The 24,475-nt window shown below is 42.2% G+C and overlaps 1 protein-coding gene across 1 annotated transcript; it reads right to left on the bottom strand.

Moving 5' to 3' along the window:
• Positions 1-4,637: 4,637 nt before the first annotated feature.
• On the bottom strand, positions 4,638-19,871 carry VPS37B (VPS37B subunit of ESCRT-I). The gene is made up of 4 exons (XM_068412935.1): positions 19,713-19,871; positions 10,824-10,995; positions 10,093-10,175; positions 4,638-8,964 (listed from the first exon to the last, which is right to left on the bottom strand). The coding sequence occupies exons 1-4, from the start codon at positions 19,815-19,817 to the stop codon at positions 8,464-8,466; spliced, it is 861 nt and encodes a 286-aa protein (XP_068269036.1). The 5' UTR covers positions 19,818-19,871; the 3' UTR covers positions 4,638-8,463.
• Between the last annotated feature and the right edge of the window lie 4,604 nt (positions 19,872-24,475).

Below are 24,475 nucleotides of genomic sequence, written 5' to 3'. Positions count from 1 at the left end.
TTTTCCCCTGTGCACATACATATGTATGTGTATTTGTGTAGCCACAACTATCTAGCTCTATACATGTATATCTATTATCTACACATATATATCGCTGTAGATATAGATATACATAGTTATGGTGTCATGTCTATATGTATCTAGGTATATATGTGCATAAATAGATCTATAGATACATATATATATATACACACACACACACACGAGTCATGTTACTAGATGATCTTTAAGGTCCTTTCCAACCTAAACCATTCTATGATTCTATGATTGTAGATATGTGTAGTTATATGTATCTATGTGTGTATGGCTCTGTGTGTGCCTATGTATATATGTATATATTTTCATATATATGCATGTTTGTTTGCATATTTTTAAGAGAGAGACAGATACACACACACATCTCTATCATCTATGTATGTGCCTACTTGTGTGTATAGGTCTGTATTTATGCCGTCGTCTCCATCGATGTGGCTGTAGCGCTGGGGCCAGACCCACCCCCTGCCCAGCGCGAGCAGCTCCCCAGGGCAGAGCAGCGCATTAATTTCTGCTGCATATAAGCACCTCCTGGCCCTCGCTGGCAGGCAGGGTGACCAGCAGCCTTGCTCCAACATAAGTAGCTTAAATGAACAAAAAGCAACCCAGCCACAGCAGCGTGGGTGCAGGGTCAGGGCAGCCGGTGTTACCTGCAGCTGCTCATCGGGACCATTGGCACATGTCTGCAAGAACCGTGGATTGTGTTTGTTCTACGCTCACCTGGGAGTATCTGCAGGGCCAAGTGCCTGCTCTTGCTGCAAGTGGGATGCACCAGTGAAAGGGGAAGCCTGAAGCATTCAGAGCTCACCAAGGATGCCCACGACAGGGCAAGCACAGCTCCCTGGTTTGTAAGAGGAGATTTGTGAGGGTCCCTTTGAAAAAGCCTAGAATCAACATGCTCATCCAATGCCTTGTGACCCCCCCCCCCCAACCTGATCACAATCAAATTTCATACATGCCACAGTAAAAACCATGACTCTCGGTTCCTGTGATTAACAATAGACTGTAAAGCAGTTAACTAGAATCACAAGTTGCTGTATCTCCAGAAAACACATTTATAAGGTATTTTATTACTTATTTTAGTTCCGTAGCAGTCTCATAATGACTTAAGATTTCCGCGATGACACATCACAAACCAGACCTCACAGTTTTACAAGCAACTGCTCTGGGCAGTGTAGCGAGACACAAGTCTCGTTTCCTGACCAGTTCTATGTATAAAGTGCATTCCACATTAAAAGGCGTTAGTGTTAGTACTGGTGTTATGGGCAAGGCAAGCAGCTGGTCTCATCCTGCAAGTTACATCGAGGTCTTTGCCGGCTTGGGAGATTTACATCCTTCTCAGCCTTTCCATGAAGCTATGGAGAACCTCGTATCGACAGCAGCGGTGGAGCAGAGCTGGGAGAGGCTCACCCAGCCGTGTCCCTCAGGGACTGCTGCCACACTGAGTGGCAACATCAGTTGAGCTACAGCAGCGACCGTGGCCAGCTCCATACTTCTCAGTTTCGTTTCTTTCAGCAACCTTTTCTCTTGGTACAAGGAAGTACTTTCCGCAGTAGCACATGGTCTATTTATAGACAGTGATAAAGGTGTATTTGCTGGGAGACTGACATCATCCTCACCACTCACAACATTACCTTTCGTAATGGAAATACTGATTAATCAAGTGTGCTAGCTTTTAAATCTCACGTCCATAAGTCTAGCCACAGCTCTATTTAAAGAATTCAAAAATGAAGTAAAACGTGGCTTTAAGAACGATGCTATGTTAAATGTAACTTGTTCAACATCACTGCTGGTTCGCTAGGATTTACTTAAATCGATACTTACAGAGGCTGCAGGTACAACAACCCAGGCCAGCATGGACGAAGGCTCAAAAAAATATCAGCAAAAATAAAAACAAGTTCCAAAAGGCACAACTACAAATCTCACAACTACAACCTGTGTATGCAAAGGTTTATTTTGAGACTCCATCAAGACAGCCTGCTGTATGGGATCCAATTTGCTAATGACTTTTAAATACCATTATTGTATCTGTGGAGAGAGGAAGACGTTTAACTTGATGTGCTACTGAGAACACATTTTACTCAGTACCTGCAACAAAAGCAATGGAAAATAACCAAGCAAAGGCTGTGAAATATTACATTCTGCTCCCTTCCACCAAGGTTAGTCCAGTACCATTTATTTTTCTTGAAGCAGCTTTCAAACAGCCTGCTATGAAAGCCCTCCTTTCCCTACCCTTTGGCTCCCTCAGCAGCCAAATCTCTAGCAACCACAAATTGGGTTGGACACAAACACATAAAGCAGCTGAAGTTCAGTAACAGCATTGCTACAGAGAGCAAAGTTCACAAAACACAAGTATCTCAGATCATTGGGGAAAAAAGTCCATTGAAATCAAGCACACAAATAGCAAACACAGCCCTTACGTGCTCTAGGAAGTCAGGTAAAAAAAAAAAAAACAACCAAACTTCTGTAAAAGTACGTTTTTAAGAGCCCTTAATTAAAGCCATGACCAGCAGCCACCCATTTGCAGGGTATTTTATTTCCCTTCTGCGCCTAAGCTGCCAGTAGCAGGGACTAAGGCACAAGTTAGTGCATCTGGGCAGTACTATTTTTAGTGCCAGTATTTCCTGCACAGCCCAATCAGAAAAATGACTTGGGAAATACAGCAACATCAGCTCATACAAGCATTTAACAAAGGCCTCATAGGTATGCAAGCTTAAAACAGAAAAATACCAAGATGGTACGTAAGCTTATATTAACCATCTACCACATCTGGTGGCATGAGACAACTAATCCACACGCCAGCCCAAAGGACATTATTGCATTTTCACATTTCTCCACAATCAGCATTTTCTCCTCAACCCCATGGTCTCGTTCCAGTGCTGAGAACTGCAGCTACTTTGTCCCCTCCCATCCTCTACGGGATGCAGCCGGCTGCTTTCAAGACTAATGAGTCTCTGAGAAACGAGCCCATCCCGACCAGTGGTTGCTAGAATGACGTGCAACTTTAAGGGCACGTAGCAAGGTGTGAAATTAGCTGATGTGGTGAGAGGAAACGATTTTAGCTTTGAAGGAAAACATAATTCCTACTCATTGTCTACAAGAGTGTAGAAAAAGCACCCTTGAACAGGTTGGAGATAGTAAGTAGTACTAAAAGCCAGCCTTTAGCTTACAGCAGGATCCTGGGTTCAAGGTATGTGCTAACAAGTCTTCCAGCCTCAGCAGCCTGCGATTTGTCCTGCAGGTAGGGAAAAAAATGGTGATTTGGCTTCAGGGGAGGTTGAGAGCCCACCATGGGCTGCCCAGGGACAGTGCTTTAGGGACAAGGTGGCAGCTGGGGCACCAGCATCTCAATAAGGCTTCTCTAGAGCTTCATTTGAAACAAAAATCTCTCAAAAGAACTCAAAGCAACACGCCTTGTTTCTAGTGACAAAGTCTTGGAGAGGTGAACAGACATACCTGTGAAATACTTGGATCAGGGTTGATTAATATACAACCAGAAGAGGACTCAAATTACAGGAACAAGTGCTACAGGAGGATCTGTGTAGGCTTGCATGGCCTCCAAAGAGAAGGGACAAGTCAAGACCACATGAAATCACTGCCAGTTTGCCATTTTTGTGTTACTTTGCTTTTTTTTTGTTATCCATTACACAACTGATGGCAAGGTCTGACCATCCGGGGTTACCTCTCCTTTGCCCAGGGAATAATCCCACCCAGAATGATCCCCTGGTGCATGAGCCACGGGGAAGGGCCATCTGAACCCCACTACTGGAACAGACACTTCTTGAAGTTTTGTGCACACCTTCAAGCTCCACAACGCAGGCGTTGCTGTGAATTCTTAGAAGAGCTGAGTTGAAGAACTGCAGCTTTTACATAACACCATCTCCTTCCCTCGCCCACCTGCACTGAGTCAGCACAGCAAGTTGTCCTCAGTTGGAGGTTCCTATTTCTGCATCAGCAGGTCATCCAATCTCCTCAGCCATCACAAATGGAATGTATCAAGAAACAATTAAAAAAGGGATTTTCTTCCATGTATTATCAGTTACTCTGCAGTAGGACTTCTATTTCACACTGCTATCAAAGCGATAGGTATCACAGAAAATCACATTAGCTCTTTTCTCCCCTCTGACTCATATTCCTAAATAACTTTGCGTGACTCATTTCTCCTAACTTGTCTTGGCTGAAATTGAAGTTTTCCCTCTTTTAACAAATAAAAGTGGCTTTCTCCCCTTCCTTCAGCTTTTCCAGGTGAAGGTTCTGAACACTTCCACTATTCCAGCTAATTGTAGGAAACTAAAACAAAAGCGAAGGGATTCTACCCCACAAGACAGCCCACCTACCTCATTGCCGTGATCACAACGTGCAGAATCTGCTCTGGGTGTGCCTATACTGCATCAGCTAAATACAAAATGGGACTCGCTGTATCCAGTCACTAAAACCATGGCCAACAGATTTACTATGAATCATTAAAGTTATTTTCTTGCAAATTTATGCTCTACATTCACCTACAACTGTTTTCATGTTGTGACATAAAACCCACCGTTAGCATTGAAAAATATACACATAATTCCACTGTGATTACATGAAGCCACAACAGGAACACGACACCAAGAGAGATATGCTATTTTATTTAAAATCAGACCACAGCAGATTACAGAAAGACTTATTATGCAAACAAATCCACTGTACGTTTCACAACTTGCTAGGCATATAAAATTGCCCCTTTATTAGACTGTCCAGGATTACACAGAGGAACCGTTCAGGTGCAGGACGACTCTACCTCCTCTAACTCAACGCTTGCCGAGTAGCTCTGTCTTCAGGCTAAAGGAATTGTCGATTTGAGCTCTGTATCTAAGTCATTATTCCAGTTTGAGAGGGCAGAGAAGTCCCAAAAGAGGTCGAGACTGAGGTTGTGGAAGTTGGTTACCCATGACTGGACTGTGCCCAGGGCTCTGCCTCCTGGCATCACATGAAAGCTTATATTCTATATAGTCCCTCCTGGGTCACTGGCACAAAAGTGACCTGTGTGGATCAGCTGTGTGGGAACAACTGACTCCACTTCCTCTAGGAGACAGCACTGAAGTGCAGTGAAACCCATCCTTGAGTCAGAACCATTCAGTGCTGATCATCAATCGAACAACCGCACCATATACAATTGCATTAGTCATAACTTACAAAACCGCATACAAAAGACTGGCAGAAGTCATGCCATCCAAAGAGGGCATTTTCAACGCTACCAACACTCTAAAGCTGTGTTACACATCATATTTAAAAGGTTTTTCTCCACTCCAATTGCTTTGGGGAAGTATATGCTATTTGCAGCAGACATTAAAAATCCTCAAGACAACATAATAATATATATATTTTGGCAAGCATACTGAGCCACCCCCTCTCAAGTCTCAGCTTGCCTATGGCATTTTAATCTCACTATCTTATAAACAGTGCAAATTAGTATGATTCTAAACATCCTAGCCATAGCAGAATTTATTTATTAGCTATAACAAAACAGGAGAAGCTGTCGAAGGGCAACAGGTCGAAAGCACTTGACCCATCTGTTGCCCGACTCATTCAGGTTAGTGTTTTGTAACGTTTGTTTCTGAAAGGATTTAAACAGCTTTCCACAGTCATCCTTCTCCTTTACCCTCAAACATTACCAGCAGTCAAGTATATATTTACAGTTTGTGCGCACACACACACATAATTAATGGCAAAACGTTTTCCATGAGCAGCTGGATTTCAGTTACGAGATTGCTGTAACTGAAACATCACATTAGTTACATCATCTCTGTTCAAACTTATCCATCAGTGAAGGCAACTATAAGCTTACAAATAGCAGATACAGCCTTTGTTTTTTTCTGAAGTATGAGGGCGAGTTTTTTGTAAAAGAAAGTGCTCTTGAAGAGCCCTTAAATTAGAGTCAAGCAATGGCCATTCAAATGATAAAAACGCTAATATCCTAGTATTACAATCACAAGTAGTGATCCTAAGGCACATCAGCCACGTGCATATGCAATAATGCATTGTTTTGCTTTCAGACAGAAAAATTGCATTAGCTTCGTCTGTATTTAGTTTGCACAAGAGTTTGTTTTTAGATCAAGTATCCCTGAAAGGTCACGTTATCACAAAAGTTACCAAAAGACAGAAAATTTAACAAGTAGTAAAAATATTTTTGGACTCCTAATACCAATAAAGTTAGAGACATAAAATGCAGTGCAAATTCACAACACACTTATCTATCACCTCCATCACTTCTGAGGATTTTCAACCCTCGGAAAAAAAGTTGGCACTTGATAAGTGTAAAATATACCTGGTTGTTTTTATTAAATGTTAGCAAAACTAATTTGAGAGTGTTTTAGAGTTTTTGTGTAGCACGCTCAAAGTACAGATTTCTGTACTCAGTCACCACCCTGGTAGCCCCCACCCACTTTAATTCTTTCTAGGACACAAATCATTTCTACAGCAGACTTATGTTTAGCATTCAGGTACAACAGTTGCCATCCAAATATCAGCACTAATAGCACAGCAAAATTACTTTGAAACGAGTCATAATTAACCATGCTTATATGAAGCTTCAATGAGAAAATAATACCAAGATAAGATATTACACTATTTTTTTAAAAAAACACATCCTGTACCATCACTAGATTACAGAAAAAACACACTTTGCAAACAAATCCAATGCACATTGCTTCACAAAATCCCCCATCTCTAGAAACCTTCCAGACTTTTACACTGGGGAATTGATTCAGATGCCAATAACACTGACCAACCTTCTGCCCTTTGTCTTCAGAAGGCAAAACAAGCCAAATAACCGTATTTTCAGAATAGAGAGCTTCCTGTTATGAGCTTAATTTCAGATTGGTATTTGCTAGCAACCACCACACTCCAGAGGAAATGATTACGGGACAGTCCAGGGCCTTACGTAACGAAAAAAAATAGATATTCTATTTTGACTGATGCTGTTTGTAGTACAGACTTCCGAACAATGTAACGCATTCCAGGACAATGATATGAAAATGTTTTGAAATAATACAGGGGCTATGACAGATCCTGGACTGTGAGTTTCTTAAATTACCATGAATTAGTTGAAAGTTGTTTGTGGATGTAAGAAATTGATAATGAATTTATGGACACATTCTGTGCAAGCAACAAGCGTTAAGATTTGCCTCTCCCAATGCTAGATTAAAATACCAGCATGTGTTTGCACCCCAGGCTTCAAGAGTCACATTGAGAATGAAATCTGAGCTCCCCTAAAAAGCCTCCCACTCCAGTGGCATAAGAAGTCAAGAACAGATTATGTAAGATGCAAACAGCCACCGTGGAGTTTCTGTCTTGCCTGCTTGCAGAGAAAAAAGTTGAGTTACCTGCAAATTCCAGATAGATACACATGCCAAAAACGGCAAAACTAAAGGAAATAGGAAAGTTAAAAATAGTTCCGCCAAGCGAGAGACTGAGTTTGGGGGATAAAATGGAATTGTGGAGCTTCAAGTGGGCGATTACATGATGTGAAAACTCAGTATTTGATTAAGAAAATACCCTGCCTAGATTTCCTGGAATTACCTGATATCAAAAGCTAAGCACCTGTGTAAAAAAAAAAAAAAATCACTTCTGTATTCAAGGTGTGGAAAAGAAAAAAAAAGTAAGAAAGAGTCTTATTAGGCAAGGAAATAAAAACGCCTGGTAAAGTTTCTATAAAACTCTAAACTGGCTCTACAAACAGTTTAGTTTAATTTCAAGAGACCAGGACTTCCAGGGTATCAAGCTATTCAGGAGTGGGAGGAGTGTGTACTTTTATTATGAAAAGTCTAAGGTAACAACTGAAATGCAGAAATGAAACTCTGAACTTTTACTGTCTAAAAACCACAGAACATTTTCTGACAAGAGTTTCAGCTCAGCGAGCTCTGGAAACACTGTGCGCCTGGCCACAAATGCCGTTGTCTGGGCACGCTGCAAAGGATGCTGATGCGGTCCATTGCAACTCTTGCCCAGTATTCAGATGTGGTTGTCACTATCCAAACACTGGCTCTGATAGAGAATTCTTTAGAGAGACAAATAGCTCCCAGTTTGCCACACATACAGCCAGCTGCGATGGGAATACATCAGAACAGAAGAGGATGCTGACTTACCATCACTAACGAATTCAGAACGTGATTCGATTTGTAATGTCAGAAAATCCACTTTATGTTGTTTCACAACTTGATGGATTTACAAAATTTAGACCTTATCACCTTCCTAGAAAAACCTTGTTGTCGCTGATACTTGAAAACAGAATAATCACATTTACCGAACGCAATTGCAAACCTCTGTGCCACAGCTCGGATTTTGTACTCCATTGTGCAAAAAACAGAGGCTTTCCATTGCCTACATGAAGTCTCTGATGGGGAGGAAAAGGAAATATAAGCACCAATACATAAGTTAGGCGCACCAAAATATTCACTGGAGGATAAAGCCAGGATGTGGTGGAAGGCGAGGCGGTCTTTGGGGAAGAGCTGGAGGATACTGTGGTACAAACTGAGATGGGTATCCTGGCTGTGGCATTTGACTTGCAGACTGAACTCCTGGTCGAGGGGGGAGAGGAGGATATGGAGCACCTGGATAAGAAAGAGCTGGTCCTGAACTCATGGCTGCAGTAAACGGAGTAGGAAAGCGTCCTGCTGGGACTGAAGAAGGTGGAGGGGGTGGTATTCGTCGGGGCACAACTGAAGGAGGAGTGTTTGCATCCGAAGTGTAGGAATCTTGAGGTGCTGGTGTTGTCTCGGGTGCTCTCGGCTGAGCCTGTGGCTGAACCTGCGGAAGTCTCTGTCCCTTCAGCACCATTTCTTGGAGCTTCTCAATTTTTACACGTCGCAGGTGAGCCAGTTTACGCTTGCTCTGGTATTCATCAATGAAGGAATCCAGTGGTATTTCACCATCAAGAAATTTTTCTGCCATATTCTGTCAAATATGGAACAACCTCTTAGAAACCAGCATACTGCAAGAGAATCTAAATGGCTTATAGCCTAAAAATAGCACAATTTTGCCTGTAATTTTCCAGCTTGCATATGGAAGATCACTGGCATACTAAGAATTCTGAGCAGAATTTTGAATTAGTTCTTACTCAGAAGCTTTGGGAGTTAAGTATCATTTTTAAATTTATACTGAAGCAACAGCAGTAAGAACACCTGAATCTAGCTCTGAACATCCCCCTGATCATCAGAGATGGGAACAAATCAAGTTCAACAGCTTTCCAGATCGCCAGTTAAGCTGAATTACAGCTCAGTACTGCTTGCAATGCCAACAGAAACACTAAGAACTCTGCAAGCCTCAGGACATAGAAGCAGATTATTGCTAAGCCAGGTTTAATACTCACGCTTATTTGTGGCTTTGGGCAAATGATGTTTAATAATTAAGAGAGGTGACCATACATATAATCACAAAATTCAACTTGTCCTGGGAATGTCTTTGTGATGACAACTCTGGGCCAATAAGCAGATTTAGCCCTGGTGCTAACATGTATGTAGTTACAGAGAATGTCCTACAGGCAAATCAGCAAACAAACCCAAACACTGCCATTATGCTGAAAACAGACCACCCTTCAAGCACTTGTATCACAGCGAGTGATGACTACTGGCACCTAGACAGATACATTGAAATCATAATGGAATATTTCACCGGAAATGCTGGAGAAAAAACAGTGCAGGCACAGTTCTTCATTAGGTTAATAACTGACATTTGTAATGGATTAATACATATACCAGGCAAACACCATTAAAAAAAGAATTCCACATTTATACGCTATGAGTTTGAAGGCGATGCCAAGAAACTAAGGGGGTTTGGCTTGCTTTTCTGAAAAGGAGCATTTTCTCTCTTAAACTTCAAAGATGTTAAGAGTAAAAAATTATTCAGATAAAAAAAAAATCTTGCTGAAACCAAATGACTGTTCATTGAAGTTCAAAGCAGAGACCAGATCATATTCTTAAAAATACCCCTTTAGTCTATTACATGTTCAACACTGCACTGCACCTGACATTGAAAGTCCTCGGTAACGGTTTAAGTGGCAGAATTGAAGTGTACTGTCATTACCTCTGTGTCTTCCTCAATCTTAGCCCCCTCTGTCTGAAGCAGAGCTAGCAGTGTCTCCAGTGAAGCATTACTGGATTGTCTGTCTGTAATGGCACAAAAAGAACAGTAAATGACAGCTGGCTGTAAGTGACTCCTAACTGCAGCTATACAGCCTCAGCCAGCATAAACATTTCTAAGGCACATAGGTACAGCTAGCATACTCCATTGTTCCAGACAGGATAATCTACAGTAAGAAAATATATTAAGTAGTTTAGGAATATTGTCAGAGTGCTAAAACCTGAAATTCAATTACAGTGATACATTTATAATACTGAAAGACAAAGCACTTCAGCAAGTGGAGTATCAGACACACAATACTTCATAATTCAGTTTGAAATGAGAAAGTTAAATGCAATATCCTGTTTGATTTATGATTAATCACTGAAAATTCAAATTATGTTCTGCTTTTTAGCAAAGTAAACGAATTTGATCATTTAGAGAACAGCAGGTCAACAATAGGTAGGTAACCACAGTAATAGAAAGAATCCACACCATCTGTTACTAGGTGTAACAGATACTTCATAAATCATTAGAAGCAGGATCTATTTCAGAACTACATGAGAATGACATTTCATTTTGTACCCTAATTCACACAGCAAGAAATGAGACATCAAAAAACAAACAAAAATTGTACAACAGATTTGTGTTCACTTAGAAAACAGCAAATCAGAACTGTCAACAGAAAAAGTTACCTAGTTTTGTTTTCTTTATCTGGTATGCTTCAAAAAGGACTTGCAGCTCCTGATATTTTTCAGTCAAATTTGATTTCAAAGACTCCAACTTTGGCTGGTACAAAAGATTGCCTTCTGCCAGGCTGCGGTTGCTGGCAAGAGTCATGTCCTTGCTGTGTTGAACATTCTGGGCCTGGGGAAAAAAAAAAAGTGCGTGAAATGACAGAGAAAACATGAAGCAAAACTTCTAAATAAACAACAAAAGTAAGTGCTCTGTAAAAATTACTACTATGGTACTGGACCTGCAACTAATAACAATACTTTTGGACTTTTTATGAACAGTGGGAATGCCTACTGTTCTGGTGGGTACGGTCAGCTTCCGCTGTTGTGCTCTTTTCCCATGATATCTTTTTTTTTCTGCTATGCAAAATCTTCTCTCACAAACTGCATTTTTACTGCTCTACTAATACACTATTGTACTAGCACATCATCTATAAGGAACAAGAAGGTCTATGCCGCAAACAGCATGTTGAAATCATCTAAAACGACAACGGACTGTTGGAGCTCATGGGGGAAAGACCTTCGGAGGGATTGCCCTGAGAATAAGGGTATCTCCTTTCAGCTATGAGCACCTGCGAATGAACCGCGCTCTGAACAGGAATTAATACTGACCCGAAGCCACTTTCCTGCACATTTTTTTCCACATGCAGCAGAGAGCTCATTAAACAGTTTTCTTCTCCAAGCTGGAAATGATAATTACTCAAAGAGTTTGTGTTGTGGGAAAGGACTCAAAGAACCCTCCTGACAAGAGTTAGAAGAAACTCAGGTGACATAAACTTCACTTCTCTGCCACTTAGCAGAAACGTCTGAGTGAGTGCCCAGAGTGGCAGAGAAGTGCAGTTTATGTCACCTGAGTTTCTTCTAATTCTTGTCACAAATTTATGTGAAGTCTGACCTGTTGGCTGTCACAGCTTTGTGAGATCCGATTTTTACACTCATGCCCTGCTGCCTGAAGGTGCTTTGTATGAACTTTTAAGTCATTATTTAATGTAGATGCTTCTTCATTCCCACCTTACGCACCACCCTTACATTCCCCCACAATGAACACTCACAGATAAAGCAACAGTTGCTCTTAAAAAAAAATCTCTGAATCCCAGCAGTAACGTGCAACAGGACTGCAGAGGAATGTCATCCTGTAGCTTATTAAAATGCAAAATCCTAGGACTGCATCACTACGGTGCCTTCTCCAGAATATTCTTCCCCAACTATGTTAAATCAATCCTGGATTAATGCCAAAAGCTTGTTTTTCTGTTCAATCCTTCTGCTTAACATATCCTAGCCTGAAGACATGGTTCCTAAAGAAGAAATGACAATTCTCAGAAAAACAAAATTCGGCAGGAATCCGAGTTTGCTCATACACACACACACGTGATTTTATCAAGACAGTCTTCATGAGCTTTGGGAAAGCTGAGTGCTTGGGGAACTCTGCCCTCAAAAGAAAGTCTGACATCAAAAGGAAAAAAAAAAAAGCAAGGGATCTGATTTCAGATTTTCAGTCTGAATCAACAAGTGGGACAGTTTTCCCATGGCACAACAGACTGATTCTATTAAGCTGCCTTCAAAATCAACGAAACGTTTGGTACACTTTTTGTGACCTCCTATATTAATATGCCCCTTCTAGCCCACATCATCCCTCTTCAGCTATAACAGATCTTATTTACGGACAGTTGCACTGAATTCAGTGCAAAGTACAGTGCTTTCTCCTTTCACGCTCCCGGGTGGATATAGGAGAGCCACACCTCAGGAACAGGGAAAGAGGAAACCCAAATAAGCTATTTAAAAGCCCCAGAAAAGGGCAGGATCAGAATTCAGGTGTTCTTGGCAGTCTGAGCACATGACTAGGTGCATCAGGTGTCTTCAAAAAGCAACTACTTCCTTTTGAAATATTTATAATTTAATCTAAATTCAAAATTGGCTCAATGTTACTTAACGTATCTTTGGCCCCAGATATCGTTCTTCAAATACTGCAGTTTTACTCTCTTACACCCTGTTCTTGCTAAACCACTTCAAAAAAATCAACTCAGGGATAATACTGAGTCCTAAAGTCTGCATCAATCAAAATAAAATTCTATTCCAAATTGTGAAAATTGGAGAAATTGTACTTGCGTTGTCTTCTTGAGATTCTCACATCAAGCCTAAACAAGCTTCCAGCCCTATGCTTGTGTTCAACTTGAATTCTTTCCAACAATAAAAAGAAAATACTCTCCTCACTTTTGAATCCAATGCAAAATAATTTAAATTAAACTGGTTGCTTCCATGTTTCTTCTCATATGATCTAACGCTGTTAACACTGTTGCTTTCAGAAAGCTTAAGTCCCCCTATTTTACTTTTTTTCCTAACGATTATGAAGGGAACTAAAATACACATGATTTAACAGCTTAATTGCTGGCATCCAGCTTCTTACCAAATCACCTGCCATCACCACTAGCTTTGTTAACTAGCTGTCTTCTGAACTGCCAGCCAAAGAAGATTGCGTGCAAAAAGATTCATGGTTTCTGATGCCTCTCCTCTTTCACCATTTTAATGAGCAAACTACTTCCTTCAAGTGACTTCAGTTTGATCTGGTGATTGTATTTTCACTGCTTGCAAGGCTGATATTCTCATTTCAAAGCAGTTGCAGTCAGTCTGGGAAGACCAGTTTTATGAGTGAACTTTGTTCCGTCTTCAGGATGAAGAACATGTACGTTTCCTCTAGAGAGAAAAAAGCCAGTGGACACAAACCCACAAACCTTTCAAGAGCACAAATCCCAGGAAAAGGAATCTTTTACTGAATAATATATAATAAAGAGGAGAAGAAAGAACTCCAGGCGAACAGACAGAATAACAGAAAAAGCTTCCTGAAGTCAGATGAGGCTTTTGTGGTGTTTTCAAACACTACTTTTATATAACTCTCCTGCCTCAAGTATCATAGTGTCTCTCAACAGGAGTAGGGAGGGGAAGGAGGAAGCGAATGCCTTTCTACAATGATTTTCTGAATAACTTTAATTTTAAATCATTTCAAATGTGGAAAGATGAATAATAATCAGCATGACATGATGTACCTGACTTGTAAAAATAAGAAAAAAATCAGTATTATGACCTATGTATATCTAACGCAGAGTGACATCCTCTCCTGTCCTTGCCATCTGATATCTAGCAATTATGGACTAGTCTAAACTTAAGCAAAAGTCTTAAAAATACTTGGTTTAAAACTGAAAAAAAGTTCAGGTATTCGTTACCATGTAACAAAATTACAGTAACAGTGCTTGAAATTACACAAGACTCAATGACTCAACTTTTTCCATATTATAGCACTTCTAAGAAGGGCACGTTTTTTTTCTACAGAAGTTGAACAAAAACCATGATTGACATTTAATGATCAATTCAAGTGCCACTCTTGAAATCTTCACTTCCAGCATTAGTTTGTGTCAAATTTCTTTAAAAAATGGACAGTTGAAGAGATGGAAAACTCAAATTGAGTCTTACTCAAAACCATGAGAAGAACCAGTTCCTCAAATACAAGGTAAACTTAGGAATGACGTTTAATGAAACTTAAGGAGGAGCTGGTGAAGACCCATCCACCTGTTCAGGACATTTAAATGCTTCATGTCACTGAAAATGCCTTCAAGTCTGTGGAATGAGTAAATTCTATTTCACAACAAACAGAACACATGCAATCCCAAAGCAATGCAACTTGAATACAGTCACGATTCTACAAACCAGAATAATCTCTGGCACTGATGTTAAGGTCCGTGTAATAAACTTTTCTGCAACTGTTCCACTGCATTTAGAAGTTAACTCAAGGAATCAGGAAAGCAAACACTGTGAAGTTAGCCTAAAAAGCCCTATACAAAAACTTCCAAAAAATGTTGACTAATTTAAAACAAAAACACAGTTGCAAAATCATCCAAAGGTCAAAGATACAGTACAGCACGACCAGTCTATTAAGATGACCAGTGCAGCACAAAGCATGCCCTCAGCATCCATCCACAGCTTTCCACAAGCCCAAGACAATAGCCAAGCAAGGAATAAATCCAACAGAAGTTATTTTGTTGTCAGATGTGTTGTGCGACAAAAACGCCTATTAGCAGGGAACTGCTACTGCATCAGCTGTTCACCTGCCTACTGGAAATACAATGAAAAAAAGTTATTAAGAGAAATAAGCAAACAGCATGCGACTCTAGCAGAATTGCTAACAAGACTAATGAGGTCATGAGCACTTCAACAGGCAGGAAACATTAATCTGAAAACAGGTGAGAAATACCAGTCAGAATCACGAGACATAATGAGACAGGACAATATTAAAGAGAACATAAGTTTTTTGTTGGTTTTTTTTTTTTTTTTAACTGTTAAGCTCTCATGATGAATTCTGAATAGGACAAATGGGGCAACGATACTGAGGTGCTTATAAAAGGATTTTAACAGCAGGATTGCTCACCACCAAATAGACCACTCAAACCAAATTGTGCGCGCTCTAAGAAAATGAAGCCATGGACACACACAGGTTATTAAAGACAAAAATAATGATTTATGCAGCACTGCAAAAATTAAGATGCTTAAAAAGTTAGTTTCTTTAACAGAAATAATTTAAATATTTTTACTCAAGGATTTATTTATTAAGCACTTCCAAGAACAGGCAGCAGCAACTGCTTTGGGAATTGAGATTCTACTATTTTCATCAACTGCAGCTTTGTGCCATCCCACTTTTAAAAAAGGAAGAAAAATGCTGGATAAAATGAAAGCAGAAGCTAGTACTCGCTTAGCAACGTTTTTACTGTTTATCATTTACTCCAAAATAATGGTTTGCAGCAAGAGTTATTTGTGCAAAATGTCTCTGAGAAGCATCACTCGTGTTCATCCAAAATCACATTACCAGAAGACCAATTCCAGACCAGATGCCTCCTGAGATGCAGTCTGAGCGACTGAAATCCCAACTACCCACAAAGCCCATCAAGTGCTGCTATAATTATAAGCTTGCTTTGGCAAGCACCACGGCAAGTAGCCTCTCGGTACTCTCAAGAAAAAGTCTCTTAAAGAGCTATAAATAAAAAGAAGTTTTAGGTGGCACCATTTTAATTGCTTTATACATAGCATACATCCACATTAGTTTTAGGTTTCTCTGGTCTTGCTCTAGTCTTTATCATTCCCACATTCTGTCTTTCACTTACCCCTACTTGTAAATTAGGAATAAAATATGCAGTCACACTGCGGAAGTATAACGATGCGCATTTGGAGTGTCAAATGAGCCGCTGAAACAGGAGCTGACAGGTGCAAAGTAGGAGAACAGAGACTTCTTTTACAGAAGAAGATTTAAGAGTGCTTTTCATTACGTACTGGTGAATGATAATACACCTTCTAACAACATCTGTTTGGGAGTAAATATTAATTCGTATTCCAAAGTAATTAGATTTGCTAAATTTAGATCTTCTGATTACATAAGTACTAGCTTTAAACCGACAAAATAAAGGCTAAAAGGTAAGCTGCAATTCCTAAACGTTTACTCCAGAGGAAAGGGGCACCCAGACCTGCAATTTGTGCTCATCAGCCACAGGCAGGTTACTCCTTCAGTGCTTAGGCTGGAAGACAAAAATCTATAGTTGTCACCAAGTCTAATTCCTAACTTTGTAACTAAATGTCATGTTTGGCAAACAAGAACATAACCACTTTCACAATGTGGTTTTAGGACAGGAGTGGGAATCCAAGAAATCTGGGCATGCACTCACATAGTTTTAACACTGACTTTCTGCGCTGCCCGATCGCTTCAAATGGCTTTTGAGAAAAGGACTACGCTCAAAAACCCCTCCTGTGCTTGCCAGCGTACTCTGAAATCCTGGAATGGGAGGAAGGCAATACATTTCTGGCTTCTTGATTTCATATAACTAAGGTCCTGAAAAGTAAATGATTTTCGGCAGTAGAACCTTAGCGGTCAGTAACACAATGTTGCACTGTTACTAAAGTGATGTTCCAGTAGATACAAAGAAAACTCATTTTCACATGAGAAATTCATCGAGCTACCACCAGTGTCAGGTCACAAATTCTCTCATTTATGCTGTTCAGAGTTATCACGTCAAGACTGACTTTTATAAACAATGTATTTTTATTTCATGAAGATGAATACTGTAGATGTACTACAGAGATTAACCTCAAAGGATTATTAAAAAAAAAAACCCTCCTCAATTTTAAAAGACTAGGAGTACCAGACAATTGGCTTCCTTCCTTTTTCTATCAGACAAGATGTTCGTTGTTCAAGCACTGAAAGTCCAGAGGCTTCAAAAACAGCTTTACAGACAGAAAAAGGAGCTTAGGTCTTTGATGCCACATTTTCACGTACCTGGGGATACAGCGTGAAGGACATCAAATATGCACATTGCCCCAGCGAAACGTGAATGTGTGCGTGAGCACATACACAGATATATATACACACACACACATACCCCCACAATGACATACACAAATCCTGCTCAAATGCTGCACAGGAACACATTCCCTTTAAGGCTGGAAGGTGCCTATTTTTAGCTATTAGCAAGAAAGCCAAGTGGTTTTCCAAATCCTCCCCTTTGTGAACAAAACATTGGGTTTTGAGCTGGGTTTCCCTTGCAACAAGGAGAGCAAAGGTTTTTTCAGTTATGGAATAATCAGCTTTAGCCAACTTTGCCACTGAAAATACAAGTGACCTCAGAGCAGTGACTCAGGAATCGTGATTTAATTGGCACGCCACAATGAAATTACAAATCTAAGGACTTTGGAATAACCCTACAACCTAGATATACACGGACTGACGACCGAATACCTACACAAGTAGCAGTGAAGTCATCATGGTTCCTCCTGAATGTTCAGGATTTCCCTCTCTCCCTCTTCCTGCCACATACTTCACGGTGAAAAATCAGGACCCAGTAGCACAAACTGAAGCAGTAAACAATTCAGTGAAGGCAAAAACAGAATGAGGAAGAAGTACTTGAGCATGGCCAATTCCTTCCAAGGTGGGTAAATGCATTTCAAGCTGAACAGACTCTAGTAAAAGCCTCCTCACACCATAAAAGAGGATTATACCACACAGCAGCATAGCCATATTTCCACACAGCTTGAATACCTTCAAACCTAGCCACACTTTCCAAACACCACAAAATATTCCCTCAGGCCCAGAGAACTTTACTCTACAATTTAAAAGCCTTCTGTTGCCAACGAAAGAGAAAAACCGGAGGGTCAAACTGAGAATATGGTCTAGTTCTGCAGTGAGAGAGGATCTTTTCTATTACGATCATGAGGTTTTCAGTCACTTCTGACCTACAGTCTTAAGTGTGCATTGACAAATAAATAATAAAAAAAAGCACACTGAGCCAGGACTTCTGCTCAAGTACCTCGTCAGAGGTCACGCTGAAACCAGCAATACCGCACCCATTTATATCTTTACAAAGTTAAGCCCATTATAACCTGCTGACTTTCCTTAAATATTTGGTTTTGATATAGAAGGGTACTCCTGCCCCCAGTAAACCACGGTGCCTCTAAGATCTCTGCTTGTTTCAGTTATCACAGCAGTATGTTTCCTCAGCAGTTTAAGTTCTCAGCATATAGGCTCATATGAAAAGCTGCTATGCCTGCCCTCTCTCTCACAAATCTATCACACAAAGTCCAAAATACAAATTGTTGCATAATGCAGCAAGAAAATTCTCTAGGACACCTTATTATCTCGGCCTCAGCCTTCAGCGGGACTCTTCATCTGTAACACCGACAATTTCGTTTGAGGTGATCCCGAACAATTTCCTCGGAAGTACCAGAAGGGCAGGAATCTTAGTTTGAGGGAAAGCAATTATAATTGATTTTACTTAATAAACTGAGCTTCTTTCCCAAGAATATATTGCCTTTTTTTTTTTCCCCCTGGGGCTTTTGTACTTTCCTTTAAAAAAAAAAAAAAACAAAACCAATAAATATGAGATCCTGAGAAGTACAGGACATTCTTTTAAAATTTTCATGTACATGGTTTCATCTTATTTGTTGTTAGCTGACTACACAGTTAGAGTCTTTTAGGAACATTTGTGGTCAGATAAACCTGCAACAGTTTCATATCAGAACTGTAATACACAGGGTCCACTGGCATATAGAAAACCGAGTAAAAGACAACCACAGCAGCAGAAAGAAAACAGGCTTCTACTTTGTTTTAATGAGCAGAGATCCAAAAGCACGGCTTAGAGCCCGATACACTGACAAAGACATTTCAAATAGGCAAAAAAAAAAAAAGCACCAGAAAGCCTGACAGCCTTCACTGCGCCCAGCATACCAACCCGGGCACACAGAAACCTCTTTCATATTGTTTTGAATTAAAAGTTGCGCTGAGATCGAGACCACAAATAGGACCGACTTCACCCTGACAAAATCCTTCATCATGGCCAAGGCACAAAACAAGGGCTGTATTAACGGAAAAACTGATCCCACCTCCGGGCCGTCAGTATCTCCTAATTTAGTACAAACCGAGCATTTTGAGCACGCCGAGCCCTCAGCCCCCCTCCTCCGGCACCCGGCGCTCGGGAGAAGTGCCCGGGCACAGACCCCCACCCTTACCGAGGGGCAACAAACAAAGGGCCGGGAGGGAGAGGGGCAGGGAGAGGGGGCAGGCAGCACGGGGGCTCCTCATGTACCGGCCACTTCATGGCGGAGCCGTGACCGCCGAGCAGGGCCGGGAGGAGGGAGTCACCTGCGGCGGGGGTGGGGGGAGGCGGTCATTAACACCCCCAAACAGCAAGTGGTAATGGAGGCGGCGGGACAGCGAGTCCCGAGCCGCGGGGGTCCCGCGGGCAGCGGCCCGGCGGGCTGAGGGGGGCGGCAGCCCGAGGGGAGGCCGCAGCGCGGGCGCGGGGCTGCGCGGGCGCCCCTCACCTCTTCCATCTCGCGGGCCATGTCCTGTAGCTGCTCCTCGTCGTCCAGCAGCGCGCTGAGCTCCTGCAGGCTCAGCGCCTCCAGGCGCCGCACGTCCAGCGCCATCCCGGCCCGGCCTGGCCCGACTCGGCTCGGCTCCCCCCGGCCCCAGCCCCGGCCCCGCTCCCGCCGGCCCCGCTCCCGCCGCCGCCAACCGGAAGTGCCGCCGCGGTGTCGCCCCGGCCCGGGGTGGGCACCGCCCTCGGCGCCCCCTGCTGGGGGGGCGGGGCGGCAGCGCGCGGGGCGGGGCGTACCAAGGGGGCAGGGGCGGGGGGCGCTGGGGCGCGGTGGCGGACGGTACCAAAGGAGGGCTGGGGGGGGCCCGCGGCTGAGGGTGCCCAAGGGGGTGGCGGGGGATGAGGCTGGGGTGGCCTGAGGGGCTCCGGGGGAGACGGGGAGGCTGGGGGGCTATAGGAGAGCCCATGCGAGGGTCTGTGTGTTGGGTGAAGCCCACCATGGGGTCACGGTGCACCAGGCCTCCAAACCCGGGGCCTGGCCAGAGCAATGGGGCAGGAGAAGGGGCAGGAGAAGGGTCCCGGGGTGGCGGGGCCTGGCCCGGGGAAGGCTGTCTGCTGAGAGAGGCCGGGTGGCATTTCCTAAAGACGCCGGGCCTCGTGCCGGCCCAAAGAGCCCCTCACAGAGCGTGCTTTGTCTGCCTTGCTCATGTGATGACGGCCGGCACTCGAGGCCCTCGGAGCCCCGAGGGATGGCGGCTGTGGGAACAGCCGAGAAGCCGAAGGCCTCACTGGGGCGGCTGGGGCTCGGCGGCTGCATTTCACAGACTGTCATGGGGAGTGGACGCTGTCCTCTGGCCTGCAGGGCCTGGAGAGCTGAGCTCTGGGCCTTCACGTCAACACCAGATACAGCCAGTTACAATGCTCCTGCCTGGAAGTATTGCAGACACTCTTGTTCTCCTTTTGTTACAACTGCACAGCTGTAAATTAGGAAGGAAAGTCAGTAGAATTATTTAACTTGCACTTCCTTACCAGGTTGGGACTTGGCTACAGTAAATCTCAAAAGAGTGACTGCATTATTGTTCTCAAGCCTAGGCTGAATACCTATTTAGGTTAAAAATAGCTAAAAATCGTATGTTGCCAAGCTTTGGTGCTAGGTCTTTTCATCCATCTTAAGCACTTTCTTCTTCAAGAGTGAAGGTCAAGAAATGATCTATCAAAGATGTATTTTATGGTGAATGTAAATACTTTTAAAATGTAATGTAGCAAAAGCTCTGCATCAATTAAAACATTATAGCTAAATTTTGTTCTTCTGGTTTACATCTATTAAGTCACGAACACTACTACGCACTCTGTGGTAACACTTTGGAGCAGTAACTCTCCAATTACTACTGATGTTAGCATAGCTGATAAAGACAATTACACAGGGAAATAATTAATTGTGTTAACACAGCCTAAGTTGTATGCATCTCTAGGCATGCACCACCTTCCTGGCCTGCTTTTGTCGCTAAGGGATCGTGGGCGTGGGTGTGTTCATTTCCGTGTGTGTAACACCAGAGAGAGAACAGGAACGAGCACATGAGCTGAAGGAACAGGGTAGGGAATGGCGGTGTGGTCATTGTCCTTTGTATTTGACATTTTTGATCTAACTGGGAAAAAAAATCAATATAGTGAACTGAATCAATCTCTGATGCAATGCTATTAAAATGTAATGATGATGCGTTCAGGAAGTGACCTGGTACATCCTGGCAGAACTGACTGAAGACATGACAGCTGTATGTTTGTTCTTTTGTCCTGTAAGTAAACTCAGCTCTCCACTCCTCTTGCCCCCCCCAAAAGTCCTCTCTGTCATTATTATCCACCGGTAATAATGGCCAACAACATGATAGTGCTAGAGGAAGGCTTCCTGGCCTTCTGGCTGCTTAGTGCAAAGCTACTGTACAACCATGATGCAAACCACGTGTATTCGGAGGCAGGTAAGAGCGAGCTCTTTGTGCAACAGGAAGCTGAGCTGAGCTTGCTTAGGGTGGGGAGAAGGTGATTAGTGATACGGGCATGTGTCCACTCATCCACGTCACCACACCTGCCTGTTGCTGTGGTATGTGCTGAACTCCTCCTCGTGTGGGGTGCTCTGCTCGGAGCACAGATGAGCAAGCAGCTGTACCTCTTGGCAGTGACATGGGTTTGCACGGCCACTACAGCCTGACCTTGTTATTTAAAGCCAGTAGATAGTCGCCATGCCAACACAGTATCATATACCATATTTGCATATGCCCATCAAAAAGACAAAGTTACATCCTTGTGTTAAAACGGATTGTAAATCTGCACGTGCAGACATGCATACACACATGCGTGTATATATATAGATATACACACAAATAGAGGAATTAGTTGAGGGATTACATGAAGCCCTTTCTTCCCAAGAACATTAGTGATTTTAACTTCATAGCATAGTTAAATAATTGGTATGGGGGGAGTGTGGTTTAAAAGAGTCGTGACTCAGCTTCATGTTGTAAATCTAGTTTTACCACTGCCATTCTGTGTGATCCTGAGTGGAGTTCTCAGCTTCCCTCAACCATAGTGCCTTTTGCTTAAAAAGAGGAATAATAATAACTGCTCGGTCCCAGGTGATGGTGGAGAGGAAAAGTTCACACTGAATAATGCTTGTAGAGGTGCTCTGGGCGAGTATCTCTGGTGAAGGGCACTACAGTATGATAATAATTTTATTGTCAATATGCTGTCGGGAAAGATGGTTTACAGTGACCTTCTAAGGAGCTTTTCTGTAACTATCTAATTTTTTGTTTATGTTGCATGAGGTTGATGTAAGTTCGCTGCTCTAGCCATCAAGGAATGGATTATTTGAATTAGTCAAGGGTAATCTGTATTGAAGTTAGAAGCCACATAATGCAGAACAACAAAGTCCTCACAAAATGCACAAATGAACATAACTCATTCGTGCTCGAGTACAACACATATTACAAGTAGCACTTCTCCCTGTGTAGATATGTTTGGGTTCTGGGGATGTTGGAGAGGAGTGTCTATATTAAACATCTGGTCTGCTTTTCAGTACTTTGATCAGCATCTGCATGCGATTGAGTTCTCAAGTTTGGCCAGAAAAGCAGCTGAGGTTGAGAGACAAGATAGGGGTCACCGCTTTTGTATAATTATATATTCTACTTGGACAGGTAGGCAAGTGCCTTTCCATTCAGCAGTTTTCGTGAGAGATAAAGGTTTTGTGAGAGCACATCACTTGGACAGAATATGAAGGATTGCTGATAGAATTTTAGGCTACAGGGATTATCAAATATTGCAGTGCTGAAGGCTGAGATTTATCAGCTGCCAAGCCCTGGTTCCTATTTGCCTTTGCTGAAATCCTTTTGAAGGGTGACAGCATTCATGAACATTAAAACTGTAAGCAGGCAAAGTACAGAAGTCAGGATTTCTTATTACAAGAGAAACGGAACAAAAAAAATGGGAAGATTACAGTGGAAACCATGTCATGGTGAATAAGGAGTCAGGCTTTAGTCTTAGGGAGAACTGGCATCCAGCCTAGTTTAAATTAGATGTTACATTTTTTTTTCTTTTTAAACTTGATGCTGGATTTCCTTCTGTCATCTCATATCCTTTTATGGTCAGTAGCACTGTAGCCATGCATATTTATTAGATTTAGACATATTTTGCAAGTCACCTTCACAACAACTTCTTTTCTTTTCCTGGAAAAACTGGTTGGTTACGAAGGAACTGAATTTGCAAGTCTAATCTTTGGTGTTCATTAACCCTTATTAGTCTGGTTGCTCAATGGACAGATACGTTTTCAGGCTTATTTGCAATTTAATTTTCTTCTATATACTAATCACAATCCATACTTCTGTTTAGATTTCATAATCTAGATTCCTTCACACATGAAAATGACCTGCACATTCAGCATCCTGGGAGAAAAACAGTGGTCCTGCTCTCTGAGAGCGAGCAAGAATTCATTGTTAGGACTTACCCCCTTTCTTTCAGGGAGCCACAGGTGTGAGAAGAGGAGCAGGTTTATACACCTGCAAATACTTCCTTTGCCTTAAGCTCACAGTGAAGCTACAGTAGAAAAGGCAGATACTGTTTTTCCTCCCCAGACTAAGACGCATCACTGAACCTGTGCTAGAAACACTCTGTCTATTTGCTTGTGGTATTTCCAGACCTACTGAAGGCCTAGAAAGCGCAGCCACTGAAATAAACACAGTTGCTTGTTGAGGCAGAGGTTGGTGCACCGGGAGACGAGTTGTTGGAATAAACACAGCTGTTTTTTTTCCATGACGGTGTTCTCATTTGCTGGGTCAGCCAGCCACATAGCTTGTCTGTGCAAAGGTACAGGGTAAATACATGTCCTTGGGGAATCGCTAGCACTATAGGATCTACTATACTTGAACTTCATCTTGGATAGGGTTCTCCAGTGTTTAAATCAAATAAAGCTGTGGTTATACCTATTACAGAGAATGGTTAGAGCTTATTAATAGTGAGGAAAACAACTTGCCATGGAATACACAGTCAACCTTTGTAATCAATTGTGCTTTCAAATGTCTAATTGCTTCCAATTCTGCCGTGACAGTCTTCAAGCTGTGCTCCCCAAGGTAAGGTTTCAGATAAACCCCTCTGAGTTCCCTGTGAAGACGACCCTTCCCTTTGAGGAAAATAAACTTTTTATCTGCATCGCTGTAATGGAGAAGCTCCTAAGCAGATTTTGTTCGCGTTCCCATGTAAACGTCAACTCTGGGCAAACCCGCAGCC

The sequence above is a fragment of the Nyctibius grandis genome, chromosome 14 (assembly GCF_013368605.1).
Source record: "Nyctibius grandis isolate bNycGra1 chromosome 14, bNycGra1.pri, whole genome shotgun sequence".
In the NCBI taxonomy this organism is placed as follows: domain Eukaryota; kingdom Metazoa; phylum Chordata; class Aves; order Nyctibiiformes; family Nyctibiidae; genus Nyctibius; species Nyctibius grandis.
Note: the sequence above shows the minus strand (reverse complement) of the source record. Positions and strands in the feature narration are given on the sequence as shown.